The sequence below is a fragment of the Schistocerca gregaria genome, chromosome 4, assembly GCF_023897955.1.
Source record: "Schistocerca gregaria isolate iqSchGreg1 chromosome 4, iqSchGreg1.2, whole genome shotgun sequence".
Classification (NCBI taxonomy): Eukaryota; Metazoa; Arthropoda; class Insecta; order Orthoptera; family Acrididae; genus Schistocerca; species Schistocerca gregaria.
Window position 1 is genome coordinate 586,057,388 of NC_064923.1, and position 19,115 is coordinate 586,076,502.

The 19,115-nt window shown below is 39.3% G+C and overlaps 1 protein-coding gene and 1 non-coding gene across 3 annotated transcripts in view; one reads left to right on the forward strand and one right to left on the reverse strand.

The window, feature by feature from the left end:
- The window catches only part of LOC126267478 (cystatin-like), a 138,725-nt gene that overhangs the window by 12,131 nt on the left and 107,479 nt on the right, over positions 1-19,115 (reverse strand). For both annotated transcript variants that reach the window (XM_049972761.1, XM_049972762.1), the window contains one exon: positions 17,975-18,118. In XM_049972761.1, the coding sequence (XP_049828718.1) occupies positions 17,975-18,118 (144 nt within the window). The remainder of the gene's footprint in view (positions 1-17,974; positions 18,119-19,115) is intronic.
- Trnas-cga (transfer RNA serine (anticodon CGA)) lies at positions 6,334-6,408 on the forward strand. Its single transcript has one exon. It is a non-coding gene; the product is annotated as a tRNA-Ser (tRNA).

The following is a 19,115-nucleotide window of genomic DNA, read 5'->3' on the forward strand; positions in this document are numbered from 1 at the left end:
GGTTCAGTCATCAACTGCTGCCACAGTTGGTAATAGTGGCATGGTGATACATGCTTGAAAGAGCTAGGTAATGTATTGCTGGAAAATGGATCCAATATACTCCACAGAACAACAGAGTGGCACATCGGTAAACAAGCAACATCAAAGCTGACTCAATGAAGTGTCCCGAGTCCTTTATGTATATATCAGTCTCTCACACATGCAGCTGGAGCAAAGAGGCCAAGTGTTTTGCAGGTTTATACATTGGTGAACCAGGAGCACTAACAGTCAGTCTTAATGGAACATTATTCTTATGGATCTTTGGTAATCCATACAGCCGAGGTGGTAGTGCTTCTGTGTTCTGGAGGTTCCTCTTATTGTCTACTGAGAGAGATGACGCCTTGGTTAACTTATTCTTATTCTGTGTGATCCGCTACATCAGATCTCCACTTAGTTTTTGGTGCACATTGAATCTAATAGGTCCTGGATCTTCTGCTTGTAATCTTCAGTTTTCATTGTGATGGTCACATTTCCCTTATCCACGAAGATCAAAGAGTGTCTTAGATCAGCAAAGGAGAAAAGAAACCCACTTGCAATGTCAGGAATATACTCCATACCATGTATAGGCAGAAAAGTCTATGTTGGTATAACTGGATGATTGGTCAACAATAGGATCACTGAACATGAGTCGCACTGCTGGTTGGACCAGGACGAAAAATCATCCGTGGCAGAGCAAACACTGTGGACGGCCAACCACATAGTGTAATTTGTGAACATGGAACTTCTTGGTGTAGAAACGAGTTGTCACACCAGCTTGTTCAGGGAAGATAAATATATACACAAACATGACGACAGTTTCAACAGAGAAGAAGAAACCTCAAGTTGGATGGATCCTGGATTCCCATGTTGCAGTGAATTATGATTGCAGGTAGCAAGAGGAGAACCTCTGTGATAATGGCCACAGAAAAGCTCTTGGACATTGGTGTGCCATATATATAAGCTGCAGCTGTGAGTTTGACTCCAGTCCACTATCAGCAATGTAGGGTGAAACTTACAGCTGTGCTGGCAAAACATCAGAAAAATCATCAAACATATGTCAACCAAAGACCCTGAGACAGTTCTTAAGCCAATAGACAATTTTATAAAACAACCTGCCACTACAGTCCCTGCAGAGAGGGGATCCTAAATACTGCTAGGATTCTTCATTAATCAGACAAATTACTGCCTCAGTGTCCATGTGGAATTAAGTATAAATACCACCGATGCACAACTCAACCAGGAATTTATTAGGCACGTGAACGAGTTCTGCCAGGACTGCACTTAAAGTGAACGTTGATGCTTGGTCATGTTCTGCTGCCCACAGTTACTGGTGAACACTGGTGCATCAGTACACAGTACTGTTTTACTGCCCTGTCACCTTGATTGCGACAGGCATAATATGTATCAAAAAGATGCAGCACTGCTGACTCTTGTGGCATGTCCCACAGTCTGGACAATGGCTTAAGTAAGCATCAGTGGGGATGAATACAATGCAGAGGGGGAACATTCCTTGATCTACATCAAGATACCTGACTAGGTAGCACTTTCTTACTACATCCATTGAAATCTGCTTAGAAGCAAGAAACATTTCTTTGCACAGGATGCACATCTTGAGTACCAGCTCAGGAAATTTCAGCACATGGCAGAGAGCTGAACTATGTGCCAACTATTGGAAAGTGCATTTTGAGCTGCTTCTGACATCTCAAACAGGTTGGCAGTAATAATGATTGTGCTTAAGGTGAGGTCAGACTATTCCAAATCTCCATACTAGACATCTACAATTTAAGAATCTGTGTACGAGACACTGAAGTTTGTTCATTAAAATTTCCATTTGCGGGTTACGCCATGCTATCCACTCTCCGGGCTGCATAAGACTGAACATTAACCAGGGTGAAGACTGCCCCACAGTTGTTCAACCCACAGACTGCTCAAGTTTCAGATCAGCTCCACAATGTTTGATCATCTCCTGCATCTGCTCCTGCTGCACTATATATGTTCCTTCTGCATTATTTGACACTGCCAAAGTTCCCAGAAATTATTGGTATTTTGTGATGAGATATTTAGCCCATGAGAGACAGCCTCATTGCCACCTATGTAATGCACTACTTAGGTGAGGGGAGTGCCACTAGGCAGTTTCTCTGATAAATGACTAGTGGCCACAGGACCAAGCAGACAATGGTTAATCATACACATGTCTGGAAGGACAAACCTAGAGGTATTCAAATGTGAAACCCAGGATCACCAACTGTGTTTGAGCAAAACCTGAATAGCAAACAGAGAGAAAAATGTGAGACCAAGCATGGCACTGCTAGCAAACAGTAATACACTGACCAGAAGGATTTGGATACATCAACACAACTGCCCGAGGAAAGCACATGCCACATCATTCACTCTGCAGCTAGACAGTGTTGCTAACAGATGCAGCTGTGAAACTCTGCAACTTTGGATGGCCATAGCAGTTCCTTTCATCTCAATATTAGTGTCCAAATCTGTGATGATGCTAAACTATGTACCATCCTCTGCACTATGTATGCAGAGTTGCATGAATAACATGCACGTGTTTTTATGAAGGCAACATTTTTCTCTCACAGGTCTGAATGGGGAGATGACTGGACACCTGAAGCTATCAGTCTTTCAGAACAGTTTTCACCTTTCACCACAACTACAGATTTTGGACATCTCAAAACAATTTTCACAGTCTCATTGTACATATTTGTTTACTAGGGAGTACTATATAACTTAATGCTTCCCTGTAATTAATGATCACAAGGCAAACAAAAATAGAATCATGGAACTTGTAATCAAATTATGTGTGTTGATCATCACTGTGCGCAGGAAACTTACGTGTTTTACTTGTCACAAACAGTGTGCCCGAACTTGGGACCTTTGCCTTTCACGGGCAAGCGCTCCACCATCTGAGCTACTGAAGCTTGACTCGCAGGAGAGCTTCTGTAAAGTTTGTAAAGTAGGGGACGAGATACTGGCAGAAGTAAAGCTGTGAGGACCAGGCGTGAGTCATGCTTCAGTAGCTCAGATGGTAGAGCACTTGCCCATGAAATGCAAAGGTCCTGACTTCGAGTCTCAGTCAGGCACACAGTTTTAATCTGCCAGGAAGTTTCATATCAGCGCACACTCCGCTGCAGAGTGAAAATCTCATTCTTGTTACAAACAGTTTGTGATTCAAATAAAGCATGCTCTCTCTTTCTCTCTCTCTGTGCCAATGGATTGTGCCTGCTGAGCACACATTCACTATTTCTTCAGCTGATATAATGTAGTGGCACAGTGCATCTGTTTTAAAGACTTTCTTAGAAAAAAAGTTATTCTGGCTATACAGCTTTTGGTCATTTTATGGCAAGTGGTCCAGCCTGACATGATTTCTGCCTGACCATTCACAACCCAATGAAAGTTTTTGAGCAGGTTCAACAAAGTATTGGATACACATGTACAAAGTTTAGATAGGGGTCCCAAATTTGCACCAGCTATTTGCATGGCTAAGTACCAACTTAAAATAACTATTATGAAAGCCCACATTTCTGCATACTTAAATAACTTTTTGTGTCTGATAAGAATATATTGCTTATTGGACTGTCAAATACATTTGATGACAGCTGTAATCCTTCAAAGGTGGAAGAAAATTCATTGTGCAACTTGGAGAGCACATCTGTGATCAGCCATAAATCGTAATTTTCGGGATGGATTCAGCCAAGAATTAGTAATATGATACGCAGTTGTGTTGTCTTCTTGAGGTCTTTGTACAACAGCCTATGTCCTATATCAAAATGTATCCTCCTGCAAAATTTGACAGAAAATTTTCAGTTGCCAAATTTTGGGTAGTTTTGGAGGGCCCGTATGTTAGGGTATATTCTTTATCTTTTTTATCTTGCTGTGTCTAGAAAGGGTATTCGTTAAGCTTTAGTAGGTATATAGTTCAACTTTTGGGCAATGCCCATTTATAACTGAAAACATGTTTGAAAGTTATTACCTTTCATACATGTTCTATATGCTGGAATGTGACATTAGTTAGTAAACAGAAAGTAAAAATCAGTGAATACTGCTTTTGTGCCCATAAAAATAAAAATGTAGTTATGTACAAATTAACTTCAAGCATTAATCAGCAATAAAACAAATGAAGCTCTACAAAGCTAGAATGTCAAACTCTACAACAGGAATAATTCTTTTCCACTTCAGACTGAATAAACTGCTGATACTGCTTCCAAATTCTAAGTAAATATATTGCCTTCCTGATGTTGTTGATAGTGCTTTAATGATTTTAAATTTCCATAGTTCAGGAAACCAGCAAGTATCTTTACTAGATGGCCAACTCAAGCAATGGGCAGGACCATGTAGTGTAATGTATCACTCGGTGAAGTGATGTATTGCACTGCATCAACTGAACTGATGAATGGTCATGGCCACCATAAAAGTTTTACTTAAGTAACAAGTGTAATATGGTATAGTGATAGCAAGTTTGTTTTATTTATGTGTATGTATTCTGGAGTTAAGAGATGCATTACATCTGCAAGCTGGATGATGATAGCAATGTCACTATGTTTCGCAGTAACTACTGTTTGGGCAGTTTATTCCATGTCCTACCTTGGAGATGTGGTGCATGCCACAGAAGAAGAATGACAGTGGCAATTCCAGTGAAGTCAGAGGAACAAGACCAAAACTTATCTATCAGATTCAATTTGATCCTGCTAGCCAAAACTGTCAGTCTACTGACATTGTCCTAACTGATGTATTTGTGGCATTCCAAGTAACAAGCACGTTATGAACTGTCATTGTAAAAGGAGAGTGCAATATATATCACATTATGTCATATTTATTTAAAGAATTTGAATAGTGGATTGTATTCTTTACTTCCAGCAATAAGTTCAGCACTTTGAGACACAAAGTCCAACCTAGAGATATTGGTAAATGTGAAGAAATGATCTGGTGAGCAAATCAGTAAAAGGCAATCATAGATCCTGAGTAAATGTTACATTACTAATCAATAACATTGGAACACCACAACCATGAGCATGCATAATGCTAACTGAGCTATCATTTTGTTCTTATGAAACTTCACACACATTTCTCACCCACCAAGCATTTTTATACACACAAACTACATATTGCCCACATTGAAACATTGTAGTTGAAACAGCTGGAATATTTCATCTGTTTGAAATGCTTTAACTGTGAATGCTACAGCATCCTTGGAAATGCTGCTTACTCTGTTTTTGGTTAAACCAATGAGCTTGAACTGATGATTTTCTCTTGTCCCAGAAATTGCATGGCCTCTAGCAAACCTTCCTTCCTGATCAAACAAAATTTGTTCACAGAATGAGATTTTCGCTCTGCAGCGGAGTGTGCACTGATATGAAACTTCCTGGCAGATTAAAACTGTGTGCCCGACCGAGACTCGAACTCAGGACCTTTGCCTTTCACGGGCAAGTGCTCTACCAACTGAGCTACCGAAGCACGACTCACGCCCGGTACTCACAGCTTTACTTCTGTCAGTACCCGTCTCCTACCTTCCAAACTTTACAGAAGCTCTCCTGCGAACCTTGCAGAACTAGCACTCCTGAAAGAAAGGATATTGTGGAGACATGGCTTAGCCACAGCCTGGGGGATGTTTCCAGAATGAGATTTTCACTCTGCAGCGGAGTGTGTGCTGATATGAAACTTCCTGGCAGATTAAAACTGTGTGCCCAACCGAGACTCGAACTCGGGACCTTTGCCTTTCGCGGGCAAGTGCTCTACCAACTGAGCTACCGAAGCACGACTCACACCCAGTACTCACAGCTTTACTTCTGCCAGTATCTGTCTCCTACCTTCCAAACTTTACAGAAGCTCTCCTGCAAACCTTGCAGAACTAGCACTCCTGAAAGAAAGGATATTGTGGAGACATGGCTTAGCCACAGCCTGGGGGATGTTTCCAGAATGAGATTTTCACTCTGCAGCGAAGTGTGCACTGATATGAAACTTCCTGGCAGATTAAAACTGTGTGCCCGACCGAGACTCGAACTCGGGACCTTTGCCTTTCGCGGGCAAGTGCTCTACCAATTGAGCTACCGAAGCACGACTCACGCCCGGTACTCACAGCTTTACTTCTGCCAGTATCCATCTCCTACCTTTCAAACTTTACAGAAGCTCTCCTGCGAACCTTGCAGAACCAGCACACCCCCAGGCTGTGGTTAAGCCATGTCTCCACAATATCCTTTCTTTCAGGAGTGCTAGTTCTGCAAGGTTCACAGGAGAGCTTCTGTAAAGTTTGTAAGGTAGGAGACAGATACTGGCAGAAGTAAAGCTGTGAGTAGCACGCATGAGTCGTGCTTCGGTAGCTCAGTTGGTAGAGCACTTGCCCGCGAAAGGCAAAGGTCCCGAGTTCGAGTCTCGGTCGGGCACACAATTCTAATCTGCCAGGAAGTTTCAAAATTTGTTCAGTTTCTTTAAGTGTAACATAAAGAAGATGCTGTCTGCAATATTTTCATTGGAGAACTTATCATAAGGCATGAATATTTGGTTATCTAAAAGTCTCTGTGAGCTAACATGTGCTGCCTTTTTAGCTGTTCCTCCAGTTCCATCACAAGGAGAATTTCCACAGCTGATTCCAAAGAAATTTCACTCAGCAGAGATATCAAGTCCTTTTCATGTAGACATAAATTGATAAAAAATTTGTAATGGGCAGCATATCCATCACTAAAGTAGTGAATGCACTTGATTTCTCTTATTTTTATCCTCAAATATTTAATCGGCTACATTATCAATGCATGAGCTGCAGTGCCATCATGATGGAGGCACTAATAATACAGACACTGATATTCTGTAGAGTATTACCACCAAAGTAAATCATAAGGGGATGTAATGTGTTTGGCTGGTTTCCCATTGAAACCCCTGAACAGCATCTTGAATGACAAATGGGTAGTTTTTGGCAAAATCCATCAAAATGATCACTTAACCATCTGCAAGATTGTTTCAAGTGCATGAAATACATCACTTTGGACTGAGTTAACAAAATTTTGAGAAGCCCGATTCACTGCCATATGCTTACAGTAAGCTATGAACATTTCTTTCATGTTACATAGTAGGAGCCATTTCTGCTTATGAACTTTTCACCATCCACTCTTACTCCTATGTAATGATTTTTGCCTGGGCACAGCCAAGAAAATTCATTGTCTTTGAAGAACCTGAGCACTTTATGCCTGAGGCATTTTTGAGTACACCTAGCAATGTAAGGGATCCAACTTTCCTGAGAAGAGGGGAACTAATGCATGAATTATGAAGGAGACAGGTAGATCCTAAATGTACTGTCCAGGAGCTATGGAACAAGTATGCAACAATAGTTATTTGCAGGTTGTTCAACAGATTACTGAGCTCAGTGAGCTACGTCTGACTGTTGTCTCAATTTGTGCCACATTTAAAGAAATATTAGAGGTCTTGGAATGTGAGGATAATTTTACTCTCAATTGAGTTCGAAGATTTCAGGCCCATTTGGATCACTGTGCCGACAGAATGAGTGACCTAGTGGATATGGACAAGAAACAGGAACAATGTTTAGAAACCTATAGCAACACTACTAATGAATGGCTTCAGACCCAAAATGAGAAAATGAGTAATTTTGGTAGTGAAGGTAATCAGAGCGTTCATCAGAGAGAGGCTCGGCAAACAATCATTGATACTCTGTTCACAAAGTTGCAGAACCACAGTATCTTGTCAGGTGTGCAAGATGTTGGCTCAATTAGACAAGGTAGTTCTGGAGAGCCAGGCTGTGGAATTTTTGGATATGATCAGGGATAACCGATTTGTAAGAGTAAGAGATTGGGAGAGTAGAGATTTAGATGGGAGACAGGAGGAGCAGGAAGTGTGAGTAGGAGGAGGAGGAGGAGAAGGAGGAGGAGGAGGAGGAGGAGGAGGAAGGTAGTAGAGAAGAATGCCTGAGGAACAATTCATCAAAAGTAGTTTGTCGGAATTGTGGCAAACCTAGACTTTTTTTAGTAGACTTTTCTATCAGAAGGTCAGTTGTACACTTTCCTCCTACTTATAGTATTACTTCTTCAGGAGAGATAGCCTTATCCAATTAGTAAAAATCCATTATGCATACACGCGATTCATGGTCATATTTTATATTGCAAGCAGGATAGGCCCATTAGTAAGGGGAAGGTTACAACTTAAAGTTAATTTTTACTCCTTTCACAAGGAGCCTTTAGTTTCATGATGATATTTGGGTGAGGATGACTTCAGATGATTAAGTTATTCTATTTTTTTTACACAAGAGGATGGCACTTCTAAGTGTTCTGAAATCATTGTGTACACAATAAAACATTGTGAATTATCCAACTGTCCAGTGGTTTCTTCACTTTTGAAAATGGACTCGTACAGTTGCAGATGCCCCACAAGAAGAGCTCTTTGTGAGTAGGTAAACATATTTCACTTGGACAGTTGTCTAATGTATTTCATTGGATAGTGTACCTGAATTATGTGCACAACATACTGTATAGTGGTTGTCAGGTGATGTAATATTATTTGGGCAGCATTATACTTGGCAATAATTCAAGTTATCTATAGCTTGATTGTAGTTACAATGCAATTTTCTATAAAATTTCTTGAAAGAAGACTAAATTTTATCATAATTCATTCACACTATAGGACCTTCCCCTCACAGAAGTGATCCTAGCAATGCAGACATGATACTGAAGCTACTAGAATTATCTGTCAAATGATTAAGATGAAATAGAGAACACTGAGACTATAAGAGCCACTTTAGGTTTGTGTCATGTGTGTTGAAGAATTATCCAGACACGACAAAAATTGAACATGATGACATGAAGTAAGAGTGTAAATCTTGGCACAGAATATCAGTTTACAGAAAAAAGCCAGGCAACACCACTTCCCTATTACTTCTTCAGATACAGCATACAACTCAGCAGGAAACCTCTGATATTGCCCCTGACAAGTGTGTCATGTGGTACATACCAGATGAATTATACGAACTTATTACTGAAACTTCAAATAAATATGATCTTCATAAAAACAAAATGCAAACAAACATCAGGTGATTCAATACTATGACTTGTGATGAAGTAAAAACTTTATTTGGCCTCCATTTAGCAAACAATGCTATGAAAACCACCACACATGAAGATACCAGTACACTCTCCCACAAAGAAGTGAAACACCCAGAAAATGTGGCTGGATGTCAGTACAACTCCATACACATACACACAATTGGTGGGTACGTAAATGATTAGGACTGTAAATCCCTGTAACAGGCAAGGGTATATTGGAAGTGTTAACAGAGTCAGGTGTTGAGTGATAACTGTGAAGATCAGGGAGATGCTAGGTACTTGTCTGAAGGAGAATTATATGGGGTATCATTTTGTGTTTTCATTTGGCTGGGTGGTCAGATTGTGCAATTTCCAGGTTTTTGGTGCATTCATGTGTGTCAGTAGCCTGATGTCGGACTGGATGAGAATTTGAGAGCAGGCATACTTGTCGTCAAGGTCAACAGCTTCTGACCACCACAAGGGAGTATCACTGTATTGTGGACTGAGCATCTGTATCTCCTTCACACCTGTGCCTGCAACATTATGTGTCATTCTGCACCATTAGTTGGAGGCTATCAACAGCTGAAATGGCTGCCACTAAAACCAGGCCATAAATGACCTCATTTAGAGTGGTGTTGCAGGGAGTATGGGACTGCTGATAAATAGTGTAGCATTGTGTATACCAAAGAATCATGGTTCCTGCTACCCTGAATTATTATCATCAGTGAGGATGGTGGCAATCTTGGGAGAGGTCCCATTCTTGTAATGTTTTGGAGAGATGCAGATGCAGATGTTATGATGTTGGGAGTCATCAGGTATGACATGAAGTCACAGGTGGTGATGAATGAGGGAAGTTTGACAGCAGCACAGTACACCACAGACATCCTCAAGTGTTACCTCTCATGGGACAGTATAATGAAGTGCACTGATGGCAAGCAAAATCCCCAGATCTGTCCTTGATGAAAGACATGTGGGACCAGTTCAAATGTCAACTCTGCCCTAAAGCCAGGATATAATGAATCGGTCACAACAGTTGAGGGCTGGCTTGTTACCAACCAAAACAGTGAATGCATCCAGGCCAGAGGGCTGCAACAGCATATGGATCGGTGGGCTCACGGTGCCAAATTCTTTATAAATTGGACTCAGTTTTGCAGTCACTGGAATAACATGACATAGTCTCTCAACTTGTGAATTTTCATTTTTTTTCTGTCTTCTGATTCTGGGTTCTTCACTTTTTTTGTCAGGCAATGTGCCAAGTGTAGAAGTATGGAATCAAAATTTGGTTCCTATAAGTACACATCTGTTATTTGAAACTGTTAAACAATACTTTATTCAAAATAACCTCCTTTGCTATTTATACATTTCTCTCACCTCTCTCGCAGGCTATGAATGCCACGTCAAAAAAACAGTTCTTCATTCGAAGTGAACCAGTCAGTGAGCCATTTTCGTACATTTTCATATGAACTGAAGCATTGTTCAGTGAGAGGATGTCCCAGTGGTCAAAACCTGATAAATGGACAGAGCCAAGTCTGGAGAATAAGCCACATGCCCTAGTATTTCCCAACTGAACACCTCGATAATTTCCCTGACCCATTTTGCTGTGTGTGATGGGGTGTTCTCATGGAGCAATATGACTGTGTTGCCTTTTTCCATATTCTGATAGTTTTTCATGTAATGCTCAAGTTAAATTGATCATTTGGTGTTGGTAGCAATCAGTGTTAGCAGTTTCACCAGGTTTTAGCAACTCATAATACATGACACCCTTCTGATCCCACCAAACACAGAGCATTGTCTTCTTTTTAAAGTTATTTGGTCCTGCAGTGGATGTCAGTGGTTTGCCTGGATTCAATCATGACTTACAATGATTAGGATTGTCAAAATATATTCATTTTTCATCACCTGTCACTATTCAATGGAGAAACAACTTTCTTTTGTATCTGGCAAGCAGTATTTCACAAGTGGTCTTTCTATTTGCTTGCTGTCTATCATTCAGTTCATACAGAACCCATTTTCCCACTTTCTGCATCTTTCCTATAGCTTTAAAACAAAGAGAAATGGCTTTCTGTATCACATTCAATTACTTCATGAGTTCCTGTTCAGTTTGAGTATCATCTTCGTCCAGTTGGGGCTTGCAATTCATTGTCTTCAAGCATTTTTGGTGGTTTGCCAAGCTTGTTGTTTCTCCTGTCAAAATCGTCACTTTTAAATTTTCAAATCTCTCAAAACACTGTGTTTTCCCAAGAGCACATTTGCCAAAAGCTTTGACAAGCATTCAACACCATTATGCAGCAGTTTTCTTCAAATGATGACAAAAAACCAATGCTGTCTGCAAATCATAGTTCATAGGCACAAAACTTGGCATGTTTATGGGTTTGAAATACGTATTGATGAATGGAACTTGGGTTATTGTGTGCTGATATTCGTCATCAGCCATTACAAGAAGCAGATGTCACTGCAGACATGGTCTCACGGGCCCTGCAGTGACAGCTAGCACCAGCTATAGGGAAATTCCAGTTCCATACTTCTACACCGGGTATATTCGGATAATACAAGGCATATTCAGAAAATAAGTGTACTAGATTCTTCTTCTTCTTCCTCCTCCTTTTTTCCAGAAGTGTATTACAAAAAAAAATTTCAAGATACTGATGTACTTGAAAAAGTGTATTTGAAAAGAATGCAAAATATTGTTGATACACTTATTGACTATTTTTCTACATAACTGCTGTCCCATTCAATGCAATTGGTGAGCTGTTGCATGAGCTTCTCCATGCCCTCCTCAAAGAACTCTCCCTCCATCTCCTTCCCCCCACTTCACAACCTGTTACTGCCCCCTTTGTTGAAAATTTGATATCAGTCATGTGTTCCTTCGCAGAGGTTAAAGATATTATCTGAAGGCACCAAATCAGGAGAATATGGGGGATACGATGCTTCAAAACATGCAATGGGGTGTATACACAGATAAGGGAAAAAAAAAAAAAAAAAAAAAAAAAAAAAAAAAAATCCTCGATTTTTCCCAGATTTCCCAGTTAAAAATGCATTTTCTCCTGGGTGAAAATACATTTTTTCCATGTTAAACGACAGTGGATTTTTCCCTCGGAATTGTAAAACTTGTCAATCACTTGAATGGTTATGTTTTTATACATGGGCATGGAATTTCCCGGCACTTTAGGAAACGAAACTCAGGGGAAAAAAACATGTTTTGTAAAGATCTTTCATGGGCAGCAACATGTATGCTGTGTATTTTCATATTATGAAAGTATAAATTTGCATTCCACCAAACACCTTATGTTACATTTGGAACCATTGAAATTGAGATTCCCATGTGCTTCATAAGCCAGTCATAACTCATGTCATGTGATCTCGCCAGCCGATGACAGTGGATATTCAGACCGTAGGACACGTGATGTACTCAGCCAATAGCAACCTCACTGTTAAGTATTGCAAATAAACAAACAGGAAAAGTTAATGTTTTAAATTAATATACATACTGTTGCTACTAGAAAAGCAAAGCTTTCATATATAATGTTGATCTTTTTTGTGCTTGTTACACTTTAGGATATATCCCATAAAAGTACCAGCAAAATTTTACGCCAAATCCATTGACTTGTGCTCGAAGTTTCCCACAAATAAATTAGTTACCAGAGACGAGAGAGGGCATCCCATAGTACTACATCAATTTACTCATAATCATGACATAGAAGTGTGATTTTGTGGGTTCGAAATTCCTCTAAATGGCTCGTCACCAAAGAGTTGACTTTTAAATGAGAGTCAAATTCTCTGTGATTTAAGAAATTCATTGTACATTCACACATAGTCCAACTTGCATAAAAGGAAATTTATTTTTAAAGTGATGCTTGTCAAACCACCATTCACAATATTTTCCCACAACATGTTAGGGACAAGTTCATTCCAGTAGTTGTCAGAGAGTGCCAGATAACAGGCACCACCACACTTGCTCAGCTACAATGACGCAGGAAGCCCGTATGTTCATACATATAAAACATTAAAAGATCTTACATTATGTCATAAAAGAAACAAGACATCAGAGTATACTCCAAATGCATTGGAATTTTGTTAACCATACTAAAATGGGCACATTTAAATTGCATACTTAAAGTGCACATTCACATGTCCAGATTGCCAATGAAGTAAGCCTCAACGTGATATTAAGCTTTTCACTGTGGTTTTTGGGATGTAAATTTTCTTCGAGTACCAGTACTGTATTGTCTCATGTTTGGTTCTTTATTATGGCATAATGCTACATGTGCTAAAAGATGAAAACATGCACTTGAAATGCAGCGTGCAGTTGAAATTAGCCAATAGTGTGGAATTAAACACTTAGTTTCAAAAACATTGAGTGCCTCAGGGGGAAAGATTAATAAAAGCCAAATTTCTTTAGCAAACCGACAAAAATAACTTCATTGTTCTGCAATGCGATTAATGCTTGACTGTCAGAAAGGTGGAAATAAAATAAAATCTGAAACTATTAAAATACTTTAACCTTCCATAATTATGTGAATGTATTTTAATTTACTCAATAGCTCCTGGCCACAGAAATCTGCTTTGTTTTCATTTGACAAGAGAGCAGTAAACAAAGAGGAAACAGCAAAATCACTAAATGTAAACACAGGTCACATGGAGACTACACACTTCCCCACTATAATTCAGACTGTTCTGCACATCGGCTCCAGATCAACACCTGCGCAATTCTAGATAGTGCCCACCCCCCCCCCTCCCCCCCTCCCCCCTCCCCTATGCACACATTCAAAAATCAACTTATGATTCATTCAGAAATCAACTTAGAATGTGTTGAAAAACCAACAGGGATGCATTTCAAAATCATATGAGTAATCAATAGAGCAACATGCGATTGATGCTAGGCACTTTGTGAAACAAGGTTTTTCCTCAAGAATATGAATTGCCTCCTCACCCCACACCCCATAGATCCGGGCCTGATGTGCATGCATGAATCTGTCAGGTTACGTGCGGAAGTAAAATTTTTCCCGGTTGCATCTAGCTGCTTGCTGCGAATGTTTACACAGCTAACAGCCCATATTTCTGTAGCCAGAAGTTGCAGAAGTACTACTCATTGACTCAACTGCGCATGCACATAAGCCGGCTCATAAATGCAAACAGTTGTGATGTCACGCTCGTCAGAGGCAATTTGTTGTTTTGTTGTTATGAAGCATTCCATAGTCTTCTTAAAGCCTTTGACACATTTTGTTGTTGCCAGGCACTTGTATGAGCACTGTGTTTTGTTGTTGTATATGGCACATTTCCTTTGCAATTTAAGTTTTATTTTCATTTTTTTTCTCAAGTTCATGTTTTATTGCTGCAATATTATTCTGCAGTAGCAGGATACAGTAATATCCTTTGTTAGAGTATCAGTTCTTAGCAGTAAAAATTACAAAAAATTAATTGAAAACTAAAACAATGAAAAATTCCCAGAATTCTAAAAAATTCTGGATTTTTCTCGATTTTCTCCCGGATGAAAAAATTCCTGACTTTTTCCCAAATCTCCCAGTTGTCCCAGATCATACACACCCTGTGAAATCAAATGAGTGCAAGAGTGCATTGTGGGCTAAGGCTGTGTGAGGACAGGCATTGTGATGCAACAAGCACACTCCTCTCATCAGCATTGCCTTTGCTTTGTTTTGAATGCTCGTTATGAGTTTTTTAGGGTCTCAAAAAGGTTGTTGTGCATTGATGGTTCCTCCTGAGGCAGAAATTCAACCAAAATTATGCCTGTTTGGTCCCAAAACACTGAGGCCCTGAGTTTTTGTGCAAAATTTGGTTTTGAATTTTTTGGATAGTGGGGGATTGGTGTGTCACCACTGTGTTGACTATTTTTGGCTCAGGCATGTAATGAGCCACCAACATTTCATCTCCAGTCACAACAGAGATCAGAAAATTCTCTCCTTCCCATTCACATTGCTCAAGAGACCCACAGGCACTAGTGACCTGATTTTCCTTGTGCTGTTCTGTCAACTGTTTTGGGACTCACCTTACATCCCAGTGTTTCTCTGGGCGTCTTGTATAAGAGAGTTCTGGAGAGTTGTGGACACTTCACAGAATTATCATCCACTGTCAATCAGCAGTCTTCATGAACAATTTCCTCAATCTTTTGCACCAACTCATCAGTCAAAACAGATCTTTCACTCTTCTGTCATCACGAACATTTGTTCTGCCTCCACTAAACTCCTTAGGCACTGAAACATACTCATTCTGTTCATAACACCCTGCTGTAAACAATTTTGATTCGCGAAAAAATTTCACTATGTGTTGTTTCATCCATGAGTAGGAAAAACTGGTCTCAAATTGGGCAGAATTTCTTATCGACATCTTTCACACAGTTGGACACCACAACATGAGCAAGTGCCTTTCTCGACATGCCTCATATATATGTCATACATATATTTAACAAACGATTCTTTCTCCCACATGAGAAGTAATTTACAGTTGGTAAACAGTTTGGAATGACCAATCAGTTGCCAAGGTGTGTTTCAGTATTGCACCAATATACAATTCAGTTATGAAAATTAGCCTACTACTCTATTTGGGCAGCAAATTTTGTATTGAGAAACAAATGATTTGATTTCATGTGGAACTTAATGTGAAACAATATGTACAAAAGCTTGACTCTTGGGCAGTTAAGACTAGTTTTGTGTGGAAAAATATTAATACTTTATTTCCATATGGAAACAACGCTATTGAAAGACATCGCACACATCTTGCCTTGTGTGTCCTTCTAATTCTTTGTTACAGACTATCTTCTTCAGGCTATGAATTATACTTTGATGACTATTTTTGATAAATTGTTTAGTTGCACATACCGAAAATGGAGAAAGGTAAGCATGAGGAAGAACTGCTTTAGGCACCTTCCGAATATATGTATTCGCTAAAGAATCCAAGGTGAAACCAACGGAATACAATGAAGAAGTCAGCAGTCTGGATTATGATGGTATAAAATGACTAGACAATAAAGCCATTATGATGACCTCCAGCTGCGTAGGAATAGAGAACTTGGGTTGTATGAGTAGATAGCATAAGAAAAATGGAAAATATTCTGAAATCCTAAGGCCTGAAAATGCCAAATTTATAACCAAAGTGCAATAATTTTCAATTTTTATAGCAAATTGCTGTCAAAATTCATAAAATGTGAAGAACAACGGCATCCATTAAGTAACATCAAAGAATTAAACTAATTTGAACTTATAACATTTTCTCACAAGAAACCTACTTGTCCCAGGGAGATGAGTAAGCACCACTCCAGTCAGAGTACACAGCATATGATACATTAAGTAGTTTTTATGACCTTAAAAAAATGAGTCACTTTTTTGTAATGGGTAGGGAGAGACAGAGAGAGAGAGAGAGAGAGAGAGAGAGAGACAGAGAGAGAGAGAGAGAGAGAGAGAGAGAGAGAGAGAGAGAGAGAGAGAGAGAGAGAAAGAGAGAGAGAGAGAGAGAGAGAGAGAGAGAATATCCATTGATAAAATAGGCCTAGAGTATTTTGTGTTAATTCATCCTCTGTCTTCAAAGGAGAACAAGGCTGCAAAAATCCTTGCTGAGTTGGTACAGATGTAATGGCAACAATGCACTCTCAAGACATAGTTAATTCATTGGTCCAGATACTTTTATTGAGATGCAACAAATCTGAATGATGATGAATGAAGTGGCAGGCCATCTCCCTGAGGAGAACCAGGAGAAGAAAGTAAGGGCTCTGCTGCTCAAAGACCAGCATATAACACTCAAGGAAATAGTGCAAAAAGCGAAAAATCAGTCCTGGGCCAGTTCTCAAAATCTAATATCCCTAATATCCTGCGTGGCATTCTGAATATGTTTGAAGGTCACCACCCACTGAGTTCCTTGGTGCACACAGCCATTCAAGAAAGGAATAATGTTGCAACTGTATCAAGCCAATTCAGGTGACCTCATTACCTCCCTGATCACCATAGATGAGTGTTGGGTGCATCAGTATGACTCCACTCCAAATCACCAAAACAACAAGTGGAAATATGTGGTTCTACTACCACAGAAGAGGGCATATACCCAACCATTATCAGGCAAGTGGAAACAGTTTTTCGATTCAGCTGTAGTACTCAAAATGATCAAGATAATTTCTTGTCTGCCTGAGAAGGCAAAACAAGCAACCCCTGTAGTTCAATGGACAGGAGTAAAATTGACAACCTGAAGATAGTCTAAGAACAAACCAGGTGGTTGCAAGACAATAAATGTTGAACAATGAAGCTGATGAGGTTTCCATTAATCACTAAACCTAATCACTTAATCTATAGCTGTTACATTGCAATCTCTCTCTACAACATGACAAGGAAATTTAAATATAACTTTCTTTGATTATTTCCTTGAAGTGTTCTGTCACTTGATTTGTGGTACTGAGCAAGGTGGTGCAGTGATCAGCACACTGGACTCTCATTTGGTAGGACAGCAGTTCAAATCCCCATCTGGCCATCCAGATTAAGGTATCCCAAAATTCCCCTAAATTGCTCCAGGCTAATGCTGAGATAATTCTTTCACAAGGGCATGGACGATTTTCTTTCCCATTATTGCTTAATCTGACCTGTATTCTGTCTCTAATGATGATTGCCGACTAGATGCTACAATATAAACTTTCTTCCTTCTTTTGTGTCTGAGGCATGTGAGCAATAAATGCCTACGTTTACTCTCTTAGAATGTGAAGTCTTGTCCTACATGAGAAGTTGTACAGTAAAAATAGTCTACCAGCATTTATGCTATACCGCATGGTGAAGCAATTAGAACATCATTTAGCAGTAATGCAGTTACCATACTCAGTACTCTTCCTTCCAGTGAATTAAAATTTTAATCTCAGCTGTGATGGTGCAATAGATTCAGTGCTACAGATATACTGCCAGATATTTGAGTAACATATCAAACTTTTATGTTCTCACCTGCTTCTGGGCATTCAGAATCTGAACTAGTGTCTGCTTGTAGGCTGAGTTTGACCTCTTGTCAATTTCAGTGAGGGCAAATTCTGCAGCTCTCCTGACACCTTCTTCACTCACATCTGCATCTGAAAGGCCCCCTGGAATTGTCTAGAGAATAATTCACATAAAATTAGGAACATATATAGATCACTACAAATGTTGATTTTCATTCACAATAAAATTTAGCCACTAACTGCAAAAAACAGATAATTAGTCTGAACTATACAAAGTAAAGGATTATCTCAAAATCAAACCAAAAATATTGTTAAGTAATGTAATGTAATTCAGACTATTATGGTGGCTATTAAAGTGTAAAAAGTTAATTATAGAAATCTTGCACTGATTTGTTGAGCTGTCTCTTCACTTTTGCACCCATTGAACATTAGGTATTCATTTATAATTTAAGTAGCAAAGATAACAATTCACTGAGTAACGGAGGTGCTGAGTCATCAATAGGTATACAAACAAGTCTGAGAACTTGTCCACATGGCTATGAATGACTTAGTGCCTCCATTATTCTGTGAGTTGTTGCCTTTTCTCCTTGAACTACTTATATTCCATTAAGTACTTTCCATTGCCATAAGAATCTATTTAGATAGAAATACTCAATATGAGGACCAGATGAAAAACTCTCAATCCAGCACATGTCAATGAACTCTTGATTTTCGTTGACAGTTGATCTTTAACGCAAGTCAGCTGTTAGTCTTCTTGCTGGAATATTTATATTTATCAACCTTTCAGCAGTCATGTTATGAGTTTCATTCAAATGGAGAATTGGAACACCAAACAATCATGTCAAACAAGTATTATCAAGTTGTCATCAGACACTGTATTTAAAAAAGAAGGAAAAAGAGGATATTAAAATAAAAGGAAACTAAATTGCACATCTAACTTCTGTATGCAACAATATGCATTTCAGTATATAACATAGAAACTGGCAACTGAACAGGACCAGAGATGTGCTCACAATGTAAACAAAGGAAGTAATAAAACACTTTAAAAATGCAGACAAAGTGGCACACATTGATAAACATCTTGATACCTGTCTATGTTCTTAAAGGATGCCATTTGGATGCACTTGCAAAGTTTCATATTGGTACTGATA